At 40.4% G+C, this 14,666-nt stretch overlaps 1 protein-coding gene across 5 annotated transcripts in view; it reads right to left on the bottom strand.

Moving 5' to 3' along the window:
• slc26a4 (solute carrier family 26 member 4) overlaps positions 1 to 14,666 on the bottom strand; it is a 60,516-nt gene that overhangs the window by 27,252 nt on the left and 18,598 nt on the right. For all 5 annotated transcript variants that reach the window (XM_048554400.2, XM_048554401.2, XM_048554403.2 and 2 more), the window contains 7 exons: positions 13,939 to 14,049; positions 12,700 to 12,881; positions 12,132 to 12,296; positions 7,896 to 8,048; positions 6,232 to 6,314; positions 5,934 to 6,081; positions 2,323 to 2,436 (listed from right to left, as the gene is read on the bottom strand). In XM_048554400.2, the coding sequence (XP_048410357.1) occupies positions 2,323 to 2,436; positions 5,934 to 6,081; positions 6,232 to 6,314; positions 7,896 to 8,048; positions 12,132 to 12,296; positions 12,700 to 12,881; positions 13,939 to 14,049 (956 nt within the window). The remainder of the gene's footprint in view (positions 1 to 2,322; positions 2,437 to 5,933; positions 6,082 to 6,231; positions 6,315 to 7,895; positions 8,049 to 12,131; positions 12,297 to 12,699; positions 12,882 to 13,938; positions 14,050 to 14,666) is intronic.

Below are 14,666 nucleotides of genomic sequence, written 5' to 3' on the forward strand. Positions count from 1 at the left end.
AGAAATGTAAAAAACGTCAATGCTAACAAATAAAATTTCTGTTGCAGAGCAATAGTTAAAAAAGAAAACGGTACAAGTTTTGTGATGCTACATTTAACAACCTTTCAAATGGCTTCACAAGGTTCAGCACACAGTCAATTAAAAATCACAAGGAATTTGTTACCAACAGTGAAGGTGGTGTTTAAGCCCTTTCACTGAATCTCAGTGATACAGCATAGGCAACTATTCAGTGCACAAACTTGCACTGGCTCTTTGAAGGGGAATCCCATTCCCTTGCTGTTTCTCCATAACCCTGCAAAGATTTTCTGCTTCAAGCACCTTAGCCAATCCTCTTTTGGACTTTATTAATTCACTTGCTTCCACCATCTTTTCATCCATTGCATTAAACTCACTGCATAAAATAATTTATCCTCTCCTGCCCTCTGGTTTTTCTGCCTATTACTGTTGACCATGGAAACAGATACTCTATAAAAATCCTTCATGTTCTTGAACGTCTGTCAGTGCCCTTTCAGAGGGGTTTCCCAGCTTCTTAGAATCTCTACAATGTTGATACAACCAATTAGCCCACTCAGCCCACACCAACCATCTAAGTGGCATCATGCCCACACCCACGCCCCTACCTTACTCCTGTAGACCTGGATTTCCCACAGCCGATCCAACTAACCTGCAAATCGCTGGACTGTGGGAAGAAACTTGCACAGACACAGAGAACATGCAAACTCCACACAGACGGAAGTGAACCCGGGTCTCTGGCGTTGTGGGGCAGCAGTGCTAACCACTAAGCCACTGCCACTCTTCTCCCTCCATGTAAATGAATTCCCACATCTCAGATACCTTACTGATAATTTTACTTCCCCCTGCCCCTGCTCCAAGATTATGACATCCTTCTTCAAATACAGTGTCTAGAATTGGAACTATTGTCTGGCTGGGTTCTAACCAGAGCTTTGTAAAAGGTTTAGCATAACTTCTCATTCAAAGAAGAAAGCTACTCTGTGCTGGAAAACAAATTATGCTGGTTAGGCTGGAGAGAAACATAGTTAACATTTCAGGTTGGTAATGTTTCATCAATACTGAAGGAAGAGGACAGGCATGCAAGTGTTCTGGACAAGGATTAGGTCTTGGATAGGACAGAGGGCAGGAGAGATCAACTGAATATTTCATGTAAAAGCCAAAAAAAAATAGTAAATAAACAAAGATGGGTTCTGCAAGGTTAAAAAGCATCAACTGAATCAACATGAGGGGATAAAGAAAAGAAAACAAGCCAACAAACAAAATACCTAAAAAAGAACAAGATGTAGGCAGAGGTTATAATCCAAAGTTGAACTCAGAGTCTAAGAGGCTAGAGAATGCCAAGACCAAAGACAAGATGTTGTTCCTTGAGTGTGTGTAGAGCTTCACCAGAACACTGTCCTTGGCCATGGATACAAAATATCAAAGTGGGAGCTCGGTGCAGAATTATAATGGAGATAGCAGGAACTGCCGATGCTGGAGAATCTGAGATAACATGGCATGAAGCTGGATGAACACAGCAGGCCAAGCAGCATCAGAGAAGCAGGAAAGCTTGATGTTTCGGGTCAGGACCCTTCTTCAGAAATTTCTGGAGAAGGGTCCCGACCCGAAACGTCAAGCTTTCCTGCTCCTCTGATGCTGCTTGGCCTGCTGTGTTCATCCAGCTTCACACCGTGTTGTTGCAGAATTATAATGACATCTCCTAGCTTCCTGTTGCCCATGCATGGGCTGAGTGGAATTGTTTTGGAAGGATGACAGAAGTGTGCAAAATCAAATCAGGCACAAATGGGGGCTATGTCAACCGTAATGAGTAGGAGACTTTGGTCTAGGAAACAAAGTGATAACTTGGAAGGCATTACCAGAGCAGATTGAGAACTTGGAAGAAGGGAACAGAATCCTCACAGGAGGAAGGGTGTGAAGATATGTAGTCAAGGTAGATGTGGGAGTTTATGGGCTTTGAATAGAGTATTAAATTTATTATATCATTACAATCGTTGCTAGCATTCAAGCAACTGCCACTCATCATTCCTTTGTTTTCTCAACCAATTTTACATCCATGTGTCCAACACTCCTTTAATTCTGTGTGGTTCAATTTTGCTAAAAGTTGAGAACATGGTATATTATCAAACGGCTTTTGTAAAGCAACTCATTTCTCAAGCTTGTCATGTTTGTTCTTTATTCTTTCCATCATGTGCTGAATTGAATGTCCTCTGAACTGGCCTAACAAGTCACTTAGTTGTAAAATTGACAACATGGGCCATGAGATTTGCTGACAAAGTACAAGCGCGCATGTAACTTTTATTTATTCTTTACCTGAGTTTTGCCACCAGTGCTTTCCTGTACAGCTGTACGGGACAGAGCAGTGCCTGCCAAAAAGCTTGAGAAGCAACCAGCGAAAATATTCGAAATTCCGAGAGCAATGAATTCCTGGAAGATTGCACAATTAGATAAATACTCATGCAAATGATAGTTCAATTGGTGTCAACAGTCTTATCTTACTACTTTGATACAACTTGGTGACACGTTCAATGTGATTAAGCAGATTTTTCTCCTCAGAAGAACGTATATTGTCAGTTCACACAGTTGACAAGTGTTCACTTCTTATATTGAACCTGGAAAATCTCTACATAATTCTTTAAAATCAGTCACATTCACTTCTGTAGCACTCATGTAGGTTTTGGCAGATTCTAATCTTTGTTGTACCTGGTATACCTTTTCCAGTATATGAGATCCAATAAAAAATCCACATGCTTTGGGCCGACAGCAAAAGAGAGGCAAAATAACCGCATAAGTAAAACTGACTGCTTTACTGTCAATAAAAAGCTTCCAAAATTGAAGATGAGCCCAAAGATACTGCAGATCAAGTCTCTGTCAAGATACTCAAGAGACTGCAGGACTGAGGAGGTAACAGCCAGGATGGAAAAAGAAGAAACACTAGATGGAATATATTTGGATTTCCAAAATGAGTATGATAAGGAGTACTGCATGTAAGATTACTTCATAAGATAACAGCCCACAGAGTTGGTTTAAGGAGGTTAGTATGGAGAGGGGATTCGCTAGCTGTTAGAACACAGTTTTGGGATAAAACAGACATTTTCAGGATATCTGTCTGTAACTAGGAAATGCCACGGCAATCAGTAATATATGCTGTAAATAATCATGGCCCCAATAATGACTTGGATGACATAAGTAAACGTATTAACTGCAAATTTGGCAATAACAAGAGAAAGCAAGTAATGAAGTTGACAGAGTCTACAGAGGGATACAGCTGAAATGAGTGGGTAAAAACTCTGCAATGAAATACAACATGGGAAAATGTGAAATTGGCAGCAAGAAAAGAAGATCTGAATATTATTTAAAATGGTGAAAGACTGTAGAAAGCTGTAGCATACAGGGATTGGGGATCCTTGCGTATGAATCACAGAAGTGTCTAAATTCAGTAAGTAATAGGGAAGACAAATAGACTGGAATTCTCTCCCTATTGGCATTGTGGCTGTACCTACACCAAATGATGGCAGCAGTTTAAAAAGGCAGCTCACCACCACCATCACCACCTCCTCAAAAGCAATATGGCTGGGCTATAAATGCTGAGTCATGGCTGAATAGGCTGGGGCTTTCTACCCCCCCACCAACCCCGGGGCATCGGAGACTGAGCGGTGACTTATAGAGGTTTATAAAATCATGAGGAGCATGGATAGGGTGAATGGCCAAGTTAATTGTCTTAGGATAGGAAAGTGTAAAACTACAGGTGAGAGGGCAAGATTTAAAAGGGTCCTTAAGGGCAATTTTTCAGGCAGAGGGTGGCGTATGTGTGGAACAAGATGCCAGAAGTGATGGAGGAGGCAGGTACAGTTACAACATTTAAAAGGCATGTGAATGGGTACATGAATAGGAAGGGTTTAGAGGGATATGGGCCAAATGCTGGCAAATGGACTAGATCAGTTTAGAATATCTGGTCAGTGCAGACAAGTTGGACCAAATGGCCTGTTTCCATACTCTGTAACTCTTGGCCTTTATTTCAAAAGAAATGGAGTATAAAAATAAGGAGATAATGCTAAATCTATACAAGATCCTACTCAGATCACTGTGAATACTGTAAGCAGGTTTGGTCCCCTTATCTAGGGAGAGATATACTGACATCGGAGACAGTCCAGAGAAGGCTTACAAGATTACCACTGGGTATGGAGGGATTTTCTTTTGTGGAGAGGTTATGTAGGTTGAACTTGTACTCACAGAGGCGGCTTCCCTTGAGAGAGTCTAAGACCATACGGCTTAATCTCAGAATGAAGGGGTCATCCATTTAAAACAGATGAGGATTATTTTCCACCCTCTCAAAAGGTAGCCAATCTGAATTTCTTTTAAAAAACCACAGAAAGCTGTTGATGCCAGATCACTGACTATATTCAAGCTGAGATGACAGGTTGTAAATCAGTTAGTCAAGGAATAAAGGACTTGAGGATAAAGATAGGAGAGTGAAACTGAGGATTATCAGACAAATCATGATCTCATTGAATGGCAAATTGGACCTGATGGCTAACTTTTCCTCCTACATGTTATGGTTTGCAAAATCTGCAAGGAACCAAAAAAAAATGAACAGATGAAGCGTTACTTATACCTCCCACCCTGGTGGCTATCGAGAAAGCAATTGCAAGACAATAATGATGGCATGAAGGGCGGGTACGGGCTTCTTTTGTCTGCAGCTATGCACATGTTTCCAGTCCACTTACGATCCCAGCACAAGGTTGTGCCAGTTGACAACCAGGTAATGCAAGTGATTCAGGTCTGGAAAACTGAATGTCATTGTGTGAACTAAAGACTGCTAACTGGGAGTGTTCTAGGGTCATTTCCAACCTAGTCTCAAAGCCCAATTGGCTCCAAAGCTATGTTAACTTGAACAATCCAAAAGTAAATTGCAAAGTCATATTTTAAGGCCATGTTGCGTTAATAGATTGATATTGCTCAACTGACACAACTAACAAATCTGTGTGTTTGACTAAGTTCCTGCTGGGCTATTACAATAGCAACTGTTTAATTTATTCTCAAGAAGTAACATTTCCTGTCTTCTGATTGACTTTAGGATTATCACTCAAGCCTATATTTTCACTTTGAAAATATACTGGGTAGAACTTTGAATGGGGAATATGAGGATGGTAAACAGGTGGATATGCAAAACATCCATAACAGTTGGTCTCATTATACATTCCTGCACATGCTAAGTTCCACTGAATCTCTCAATCAAACGGCAATGACTCATCTTAAGATGACTGTTAGCTCTCAAACTGCTGTTTGAAACTATTCTGACTTGCAATTTTGTCAGGCACGACATTAGTTCATATTCCATCAAACTCTATTAATGTAAGGATTAACAACAATTACGAGAGAAAACAAATTTCGATTACTGAACTTGTTTTTAAAAAAAAGATAGATGGGTAAGTTTTTCAACACTTTAAAACTAAGCATCGAACTATAGAGACAACAGTAGAATCTTGCGTACTAACCATATCATGTACCTAACTGCTTATGTGTTAGCTCTACAGTTACCTTAACTTGAAATATAACTCAGGACTTTCCATGTGTCTTGTGACACCACACTTTGTTCGCTGTTTCCATGCCTATTTTTTCCTGGAACAGGTCAGCAAAGTCATAGCTTGAGCAGCACCATGCCACATCATGAATGACTTGCCAGGAGAGCCTTCCACTCTCTACTGCCTTCAACAGGCAGATTGGGAAGATTCACAGGTCATTAATCATATTTTATGGCCATATTATGAATACAGATTCCATGGCCATTGTGCCCTGGAGGAATAATCAACCCATGGATTCTGGCTCAGAGGCAAGGACACTACCCACTAAACCATAGGGTCTCCTTAACATAACTAAGACACCAAAAAGTGAATTGACACAATATTCAAACCCTCTTTTACCTGGTTTCCATCAATGGGATAGTCATGTTTGCTGCCAAATACTTTAGCAACTGAAACAGCCACAGCATATCCTACTATAGCAATGGAAAATGCTGATGCACCCACTTGACCAAAAATGCCCACATCTGGGCTTACTGGCGGCAAAAATCTGTGCACAAGAGCAAAATGAAACAAAAAGTTCAAACATTTCTGTGCTCAATCTGTCAAAAGCTTTCACATTCGTAACAAATACAAACAGCAGATTTAATGAATTGTGACATCTTGAAAATGATGTAATCTTCAAATTTAATCTTCTTACCCTGTTGGAATGTTGTTAATAATTCCAGCATTGTACTTCTCTTTCAAGTTAGCACCATAGGAGATCCCTGTAGCTATAATAGTCTGGAGCAAGCAAACATATGTTCAAAAATCAACCATGTTTATATATTGCTACTTCTCCCAGTATGTTCACCAATCATGTTCTAACTCTAACCTAATCTACACCAAGATCTCAAACTCCTAGGGTTGTATTTTAACAGCCTTCTGGAGACATTGTGGGAATGAGAGGCAATAAGATGGCACTGAGAGGAGACATAACAAACTTTTCACTGCACTCATTGGAGTGCATGTGACGAGAAAGGCTATTCTAATTCTAATCCGGAGGAGAGCTCAATGTATTCCCACTGACCTGGGATATTATCACAGGCTGGAATGACAACAGCGCAGCTGGCCACTGACCAGAGATGGACAGTCAATTCATTGTAATTAAAATAACTAATAAGCTAATAGAGGGTTATTTTGTGATCTTGTCAGGAATTTTTTTGGCACTTGAATTACCCCCTGCTGTGCAGTGAACAGTGACAGACTCCCAGGGAATCTTTCTTTCTGTGGACTCCATTAGTCACAGAGGGGACCGCTGGTCGCAATGACTGGTCCCTTGGTCCCAACAGAAGTGAAAGTCACAAGAGTTCCAGAGAACAATCAGCTGCTCTCTCAGTGGAGATACATAACTGGAAAGGACAAAAGTTGAGAAAACAGAGCTAGTGGAGAATTCATTCACTCCAAAAGCTCACCATGTAGACGCAATACCCCTCAACTGGCAGGTGGCCACATTTCCCTTGCAGCCATCACAACAGTAACCATTGGCAGTGATGCTGCTGCAGCTACAGATCTTCCCATGATCTAGCCATCACCTTCTTGCTGTTTGTGAACCAACCTGTTCAAAAGGGGATGCAAAGAACTTCATTGTCTGCAAAGAACTTTTGAGGTTGTAAAATGTTCTGCATCAATCTAAATGATTCCTTTATTTTTCCCAACTTAGTTAGGCAAGTAATTTTTGTCTCCATGAGCCTTGCACAGCCACATGGAAAGATGTTTTTAGCCAAGGAAAAGTTTGAAAAAAAAAACTGAACTTTTAAAAACAAGTTTATAAATGTTATCTACTTGGCTGCACAATGGAATCTACCTCATTAACAAACACACACGGTTGGTCAGAACACCACAGTGATCTGTGTAATAATGAGTAACTGAATTCAATCTTGGAACAAAATTCTCTGTTCAGAAAATAGACTAAGTTCTCCTTGCATTGTGAGGTACCAAGCCAAAGCATTTCACAGGTCAAACTGGATCATAAGGTCTTAATGAATGTAATAAAGCAGCAGGTGGGGAACAGAATAGATGTGACTGTCCCCAGGATTAGATGAAGTGAAAAAAAGGACAATTATTCCAATTGCCCTAGGGTGAACATGTGACAACAGTATTAGGTGATCTGATTAACCCTTCTATATTTGGGCATTCAATGTTAACATTTCTGTAAATAACAGGCACATTGGTGGAGTACCTAAGAGCTATCATTGTTACAATGAAACCAAATATCAGTGCGTTTAAAAAGATGAAAAGCCAGAAAAAGCTGACACTCTACCCTTACCTAAGGGGTTGACTTAAACTACTTCTTTGGTTTTACGACTGATTTAATTTACTTACCACTATCACTTCGATAGGAATAGGCACTTTAATCTTATCTTTGTAACGATTGTTGATTTCTTTTACAATTATACACACGACAAAGGTAATCAAGCCAGCAATGAAGTCTGCAATATTGGTTTGTCGAATATTCCGGAATATATCAATCAAAGTCTACAAAATAAATTTAAAAGCAGAAATTATAACAAATGCAGAATCTCAGCCAGAAAAGCAATTTGATACTTATGCCAGAGTTAGAGAAAGTGATATGAATTAAGTTTTCTTAATATGCTTACCCACTCAGCTGGCAACATTTTCTCTTTTTTGAATAGAAAGTCATGAATTCTGACCACATCACAGACTTGAAAATATATGTATTTACTGCAGTAATGAGGGTTTCCTGCATTGTTAGAAGTATTCTTTTTCAGATGTTAAGCCTACACCCTAATTGCTTGCTCAGCAGGTCATACAAGCTTCCATGCAACTTTGTAAAAAAGTTTGAAATACAGGAAGATTCCTAGGTATTTTGACTAAGCTCAGCAACATACAAACATGTGAATACATCAGGCAGAATGAGTGCAGCTATTTGATCAAGTCAACCTCACAACACAATAGCTGGACCAAGATGATTAAACACTATCCCTCCCCTGAATATGTTTCCACACCTAACAAATACCATGTTAGACTTTCAGATAATCGGATAATTTATTTTCTATTTATGAAATCTTGTCACGCACAAATTGATACCAGGTATGTCTGAAATGCCTGCACTTCAAAATAGTTAATTAGTCACAGATTTGAGAACATATGCAATTTGTTTGATAAATGGGCACCAGGTACTATCACATCAGATTGGGATACGAAGTTCTCCACAGTCAGATTGCCTGCCTGTAGTCAACATCAACACTAATGCATGATTAATGCAAGTTGGGCTTGGTTTCTGTACAGTTGCACTCATATGGAAGTATTTTCCATGGACAATAAGTGAACAGCAAAATTATCCTATCAATATTCATCATGCAAAATAAATGAAATGCATGCCCATCTTCTGATGACCAGCACTATCACCTCTCCTCGCTAAAAAAATTAAATTTGCTGTTCTGGACTGGTTTTCCGCCATTTGTCCATACACAAAAGCTTTCTTCGTTTTGACATTTATAGAATGGCTCATTGGAAGCTTCTTTATAGCACAGGTGAAATTAATTGTTGGTTTTGTGGTTGTGGCTAATGAATTTGTCTTTCCCTCTGTTCTGATGGTAATGAGGCCAGCCAGGAGGCCCTCAAAGAACTAGTTCCCTGCTTTGAACCAGGTTAACAGCCCCATCAGGGAGCCCTGGCTGACAGATATAGACAGGACAGTGACAGCTTCAGTCCATGCAGCTGGCTCTGAGGACGCTGGACCAGTGTCAAGTACTAAGCTTGTGTAAATAAACTGTGGCTTTCTGGCAGGATACCAGCCTCTGTTGAGTTATTTCAGTGGCAACGATAGAGAAAAAAAAAACTGTCCTGATGAAATTCACTTGAAACAGTCGTCTTTGAGTTGCGTAAGCATTTCTGGATCATGCTGTTATTTGGGAAGCTTGATTTGCTCAATCCTTCTGAAGACTGGGCCCAATATGTGGAAAGAACACTTTATTTTTTTCTCCCCTGGGCAAATGACATTGGAGCAGACAAAAGGCAATGATTGATTCTCCTGGCAGCTTGTGGATCTGCAGCTTTTTTCATTATTAGGAGCCCAGCATTTCCTGAGGTAGCAGAAACTAAAACCTTTCAAGAGTTGACTGATTTAGTTAAGGAATATTATGACCCCAAACCTCCAATTCTGAGACGCTACCAGTTTTACTCTACAGTTCGAGAAATAGGGGAATCCAAGTAAGGATCTTGGAGGTTAAGATGACAGGCAAAAGCATGTGACTTTGGCTAATCCTTAATAAGATTATAAGTGATCATTTGGTTTGTGGGATTAATGATGCAACTATGCAAAAGTGCCTACCAGCTGCAGCCTGACTGGATTTCAAACAGGCACTATAACTGGCTTTATAACCCACTCCCCCTCCCATTCTTTAGATGACATGTCCATCATGGGCCTCCTGCACTGCCACAATGATGCCACCCGAAGGTTGCAGGAACAGCAACTCATATTCCGCCTGGGAACCCTGCAGCCTAATGGTATCAACGTGGACTTCACCATTTTCAAAATCTCCCCTTCCCCAACTGCATCCCTAAACCTGCCCAGTTCGTCCCCTCCCCCCACTGCACCACACAACCAGCCCAGCTCTTCCCCCCCACCCACTGCATCCCAAGACCAGTCCAACCTATCTCTGCCTCCCTAACCTGTTCTTCCTCTCACCCATCCCTTCCTCCCACCCCAAGCCGCACCCCCATCTACCTACTAACCTCATCCCACCTCCTTGACCTGTCCGTCTTCCCTGGACTGACCTATCCCCTCCCTACCTATACTCTCTCCACCTATCTTCTTTACTCTCCATCTTCGGTCCGCCTCCCCCTCTCTCCCTATTTATTCCAGAGCCCTCACCCCATCCCCCTCTCTGATGAAGGGTCCAGGCCCGAAACGTCAGCTTTAGTGCTCCTGAGATGCTGCTTGGCCTGCTGTGTTCATCCAGCCTCACATTTTACTATAACTGGCTTTGTTGACATTAGAAAATGCCACAATTGGAGTGTATGAGTTACAGGCTATGCCAATGGAAGAGGACACATTGACCAGACCAACTGAGCTTGTGGGACATCATTTGAGGAGAGGCAATTACATAGCTTCACCTCAGGACTTATCCTAAACAGGTCAGCCCACAACAAAGCCCTAAAACAAAGCCAAGCCTTGGCCAAAAGGGTAACATTTTTGCCAGGATTCGGGTCAGTAGGCCAATGTGGTTGCTGCCAGTATGCAGGCTCAACATAGCGTAAGAGTCCCATTAGTCCTGAATTGGGAAAGAGAACCTCATAGACTAGCATCCACAAGCCAGAAGGGAGAAATGTGGGTTCCAGACACCCCAAGTGACCTACTTAGAAAACAGAGTTGACACGACCAAGTTACACCTAGTGGAAAATAAACTGAGGGCTCCCAGGTCTGTAATGGAGCTCAAGTCTTTCCTTGACCTGCTTAATTATTAAGGAAGTTCATACGTAAAATGGCCACCCTTACATTTGCTACTGAGAAACGGTCAGCCTTGGAAATGATCTCATAGCCAAGACACAGCCTTTAGGAAAGTGAAGCAGCAGCTGTCATCCTCGAAGGTGTTGGCACATTTTGATCCCAAACGAGATCTAGTGCTGACATTCAATGCCTCACTATATGGTATCAGGGTAGCGTTGGCTCACAGATGGCCCAATGGAAAGGAACATCTACTGCACGGACCTTTGGCTGACACAGAGCGCAAATACGCCCAGATTGTGAAGGAATATTTGGCAGTCATCTTTGGTGTGAGAAAGTTGCAACCAATTCCATTACAGACATAAATTTTCAATAGTAATAGACCACATCCCCTGCTAAGGGGTTAAACCCATGCTGCTCATAGCTTCAGGTCGAATTCAGCAGTGGACTCTCATTAGAAAATGTACAATTATAAGTTGAAACACCATCCAGGAAGCCAAGGACCAAATGTGGATGCCCCAAGAAACCTCCCACTGGCAGATATACCACTGGTGGTGCCACCAGGGGAAAGAGTTCATTCCAATTTTAAACTTTCTGGACACTCTTCCAGTCACTGCAGACAATAATAAGGACCTGACAAAACTAAAACTGGTGGTGCTAAGGGAAACAAAAGAACCATCACAATCAGCTCATAGAATACGAGCTCCTAACTGGGGCTGTTAATCTGGTCTAATCAGGGAGCCTTGACTGACAGCTATGAACAGCAGTGTCAGGGGTTCAGCTTACTCCGAGCTGGCTCTGAGGAAGCCAGACCAGTGTCACATACTAAGCATCTGTAAATAAGCAGTGACTCAGTGACAGTGTAGTGGCCTCTGTGCAGTTATTTCACCTCATTTAGCAATGTTTCTATATGGCTTTGCGGGTCTCTTTATGCAATGAGGATTATTTGTCTGTTAATTAGACCCAATTACCTAAATCTAAGTTTGATTTTGAATCAAAATCTGTTACAAAAAGGGACAAGGGCTTAAATTTGAGCAGTTTAAATCCTTCAATTCCTACAATTTAAATTATTACTGTCATTTTAATATTCAAAACAATTTCACATAATATAATTATTTGCTCTTGAACAAGCACAAGCTAATACTCACATATATGACCGAGAGAACACCCATGTAACTCTGTGTTGGTACGCTTAAGCATATTTTCAATTGAGACACAAAAACGTGAAATGCAGCAGCTGTTGTAAATCCTCCCACTAATGGAACGGAGAGGTATCGAACAATGAAACCAACTTGCAGAATCCCAAGCACAAGCTAAAATATCAAGGAAACAGCTGTTAATAACATTGTTTAAATGGTACATGAATAAAGCACAGGTGGTGGTCATTCGGCCCACTGTGTCAATGCCAGCTGTCTGAAAAAAGCAAACATAGCTAGTCAAACTAATGTACAGGTCCACAAATTCTCATCCACTAATACCCTTTTGAACGCTGTGATCAACTCAGCCTTCGCCACAGTGTTAGGCAGTGTATTCCAGTTGCTAACTACATGCTTTAAGGGAAACATTTTATCCTCATTTGCCCATCACCTCAAATCAGTATCCTCTGGTTCTCAATTCTTCTGCCAATAGGAATCGATTTTCCCCATCTTCTCTGGCCAGACCCCTGTGAGCTTTGTTCGAGGAGAAATATTAAGACAATTAAAAATAATATATTACCTGAATAATGCCAGCAAGAACAGTGACTGAAGATGCAATTATAACTCTCTGGCCATCTCTGGCAACTGTATCCACAAGTGTAGCATTGTCATCTGTCATGTTACTTGAAATCAGGAAATTTTCATCAGGTGTCATTGATAGAATCAAAGACCCTATCATCAAACTGGTAATTGGAAAAGGTCCTATGCAAAGTCAAGCAAATAAATTTATCTAAGACAGGAACAGAACTCATTCATTTCAAGTTATGGTGACTGATATGATATAATGGGAACTTTTAAACAGTAACACACCCATAATCTACAACGCTTTTCCTGATATAAAAGCTTTTCTTGAAGCTGCAAACTTGTTCTGGAATAAGATTTCACACATGCCTGCTCCCATCTTGTAGCTTATCCATATGATCATTCTTCATGCATGAACCTACACTAGGTATTTGGGACTTCCCAATGGAGTGTCATCCCAATGTTCACATGACGATTTTGCACTCTTGTACAGGAAATGTACAATAATATTTGATTATTTGAGCAATAATATTTTTTGTATGTGCATTCACTGACACTGATGTAATTAATCTAAATATAGATTTTGTTAATTTATTCATAAGATGTGGCGTGGCTGGCCAGGTGCCCAGCCCTAATTGCCCAGAGGGCAGTTAAGAGTCAGCCACATTGCTTTTTCTGGAATCACACATAGGCCAGACTAGGTAAGGACTACAGTTTCCTTCCCTAAAGGACATTAGTGAACCAGTTGGATTTTTAGCCAAAACCAGTTATGGTACATGGTCGTTTCATTAAACTGCAGATTTTTCTATTGAATTCCTGGCATAATTTGAACCTGTTTCCCCAGAACATTATCCAAGTCCCTGGATTAATGACCTAACAATAATCCCAATAGGCAACTGCCTCCCCAAGATTCGTGTTAGGGATGGACTTATTCTTGTTTGAGTTTAAAACTGACCTACCCAAATTTTGTCTGATCCCATAAAAATCAAAATGCCTCTATTAATTTAATAGTTGTTCAATTGAAGCTTTACCTCCAAAAGTACAGTTGAAACAAAAGACATCAATAATACCTGTAAAACACCAGCTTTACAATCAAATGTGCTCATTAACTGAGCCTTGATGAATAACTTCTCAATTCAGCATAATGTAGGAATTACATACTTTTATTTGGGTCTTAACATTTCTAGACCCAAGATCAAAACTAAAAGACTCAGAGGTTCAGCCAAAGTGTACTCACCAACAGCTAAATGTTTTGAAGTTCCCAAGAAGAAATAGGGCAGAATGGGGAAAAATGCTGAGTAGAGACCAAAACCAACAGGGACTTCAGCCAACAGAGCAAATGCCAGGCCTAAAAAAAAAGAAATATTTGGTATAATACTAACTTTCATCATCTTAAAGTCATAATGCAATTATAGTCTAATTGCAAGAAACAAAATAATTTGAGCTAAAATTTGTTTCTTTGACAAGTTGTTTGAGGTCCAGTCCAGTTTCATCACATTTCGGACTGGACCAGTTAGTAAGCTTGTTATGAAGGACCATAAAAATTTCTTATAAAATGAAATCTTACTCTGAGGCTAGTAAAATTTAGGTTAATACATGTATCTCATATTTAGTTTATTTTTATGGCTGTTTCACAGCACAGATTTGACATTGGTCTTTATCACTCACTCCCCAACTAAGAAGTTTTAGCTGTCAGTACAATTAACAAAAAAAAAGTGAATTTCGCATGACAAGGATCAGCGGAAAAGACAATTTGCAAAAGTATTGTACATCAGAATCCATCTGACACTATATATGGAGTCCTTACCCAATGCACCTTGGAGCCATAAGCCTTCTGTAGAAGTAATAATAATATGGTATTCTCATCAAGTTTTTTTCCATTTGCCACTTTTTTAATCAAAGTAAAACTGCTGGATTAACTCAGTCATGCAGCAACTTTGGAAAAAGGAAGAATGTGAACTTTTC

Source organism: Stegostoma tigrinum, chromosome 25 (genome assembly GCF_030684315.1).
Source record: "Stegostoma tigrinum isolate sSteTig4 chromosome 25, sSteTig4.hap1, whole genome shotgun sequence".
NCBI lineage: Eukaryota > Metazoa > Chordata > Chondrichthyes > Orectolobiformes > Stegostomatidae > Stegostoma > Stegostoma tigrinum.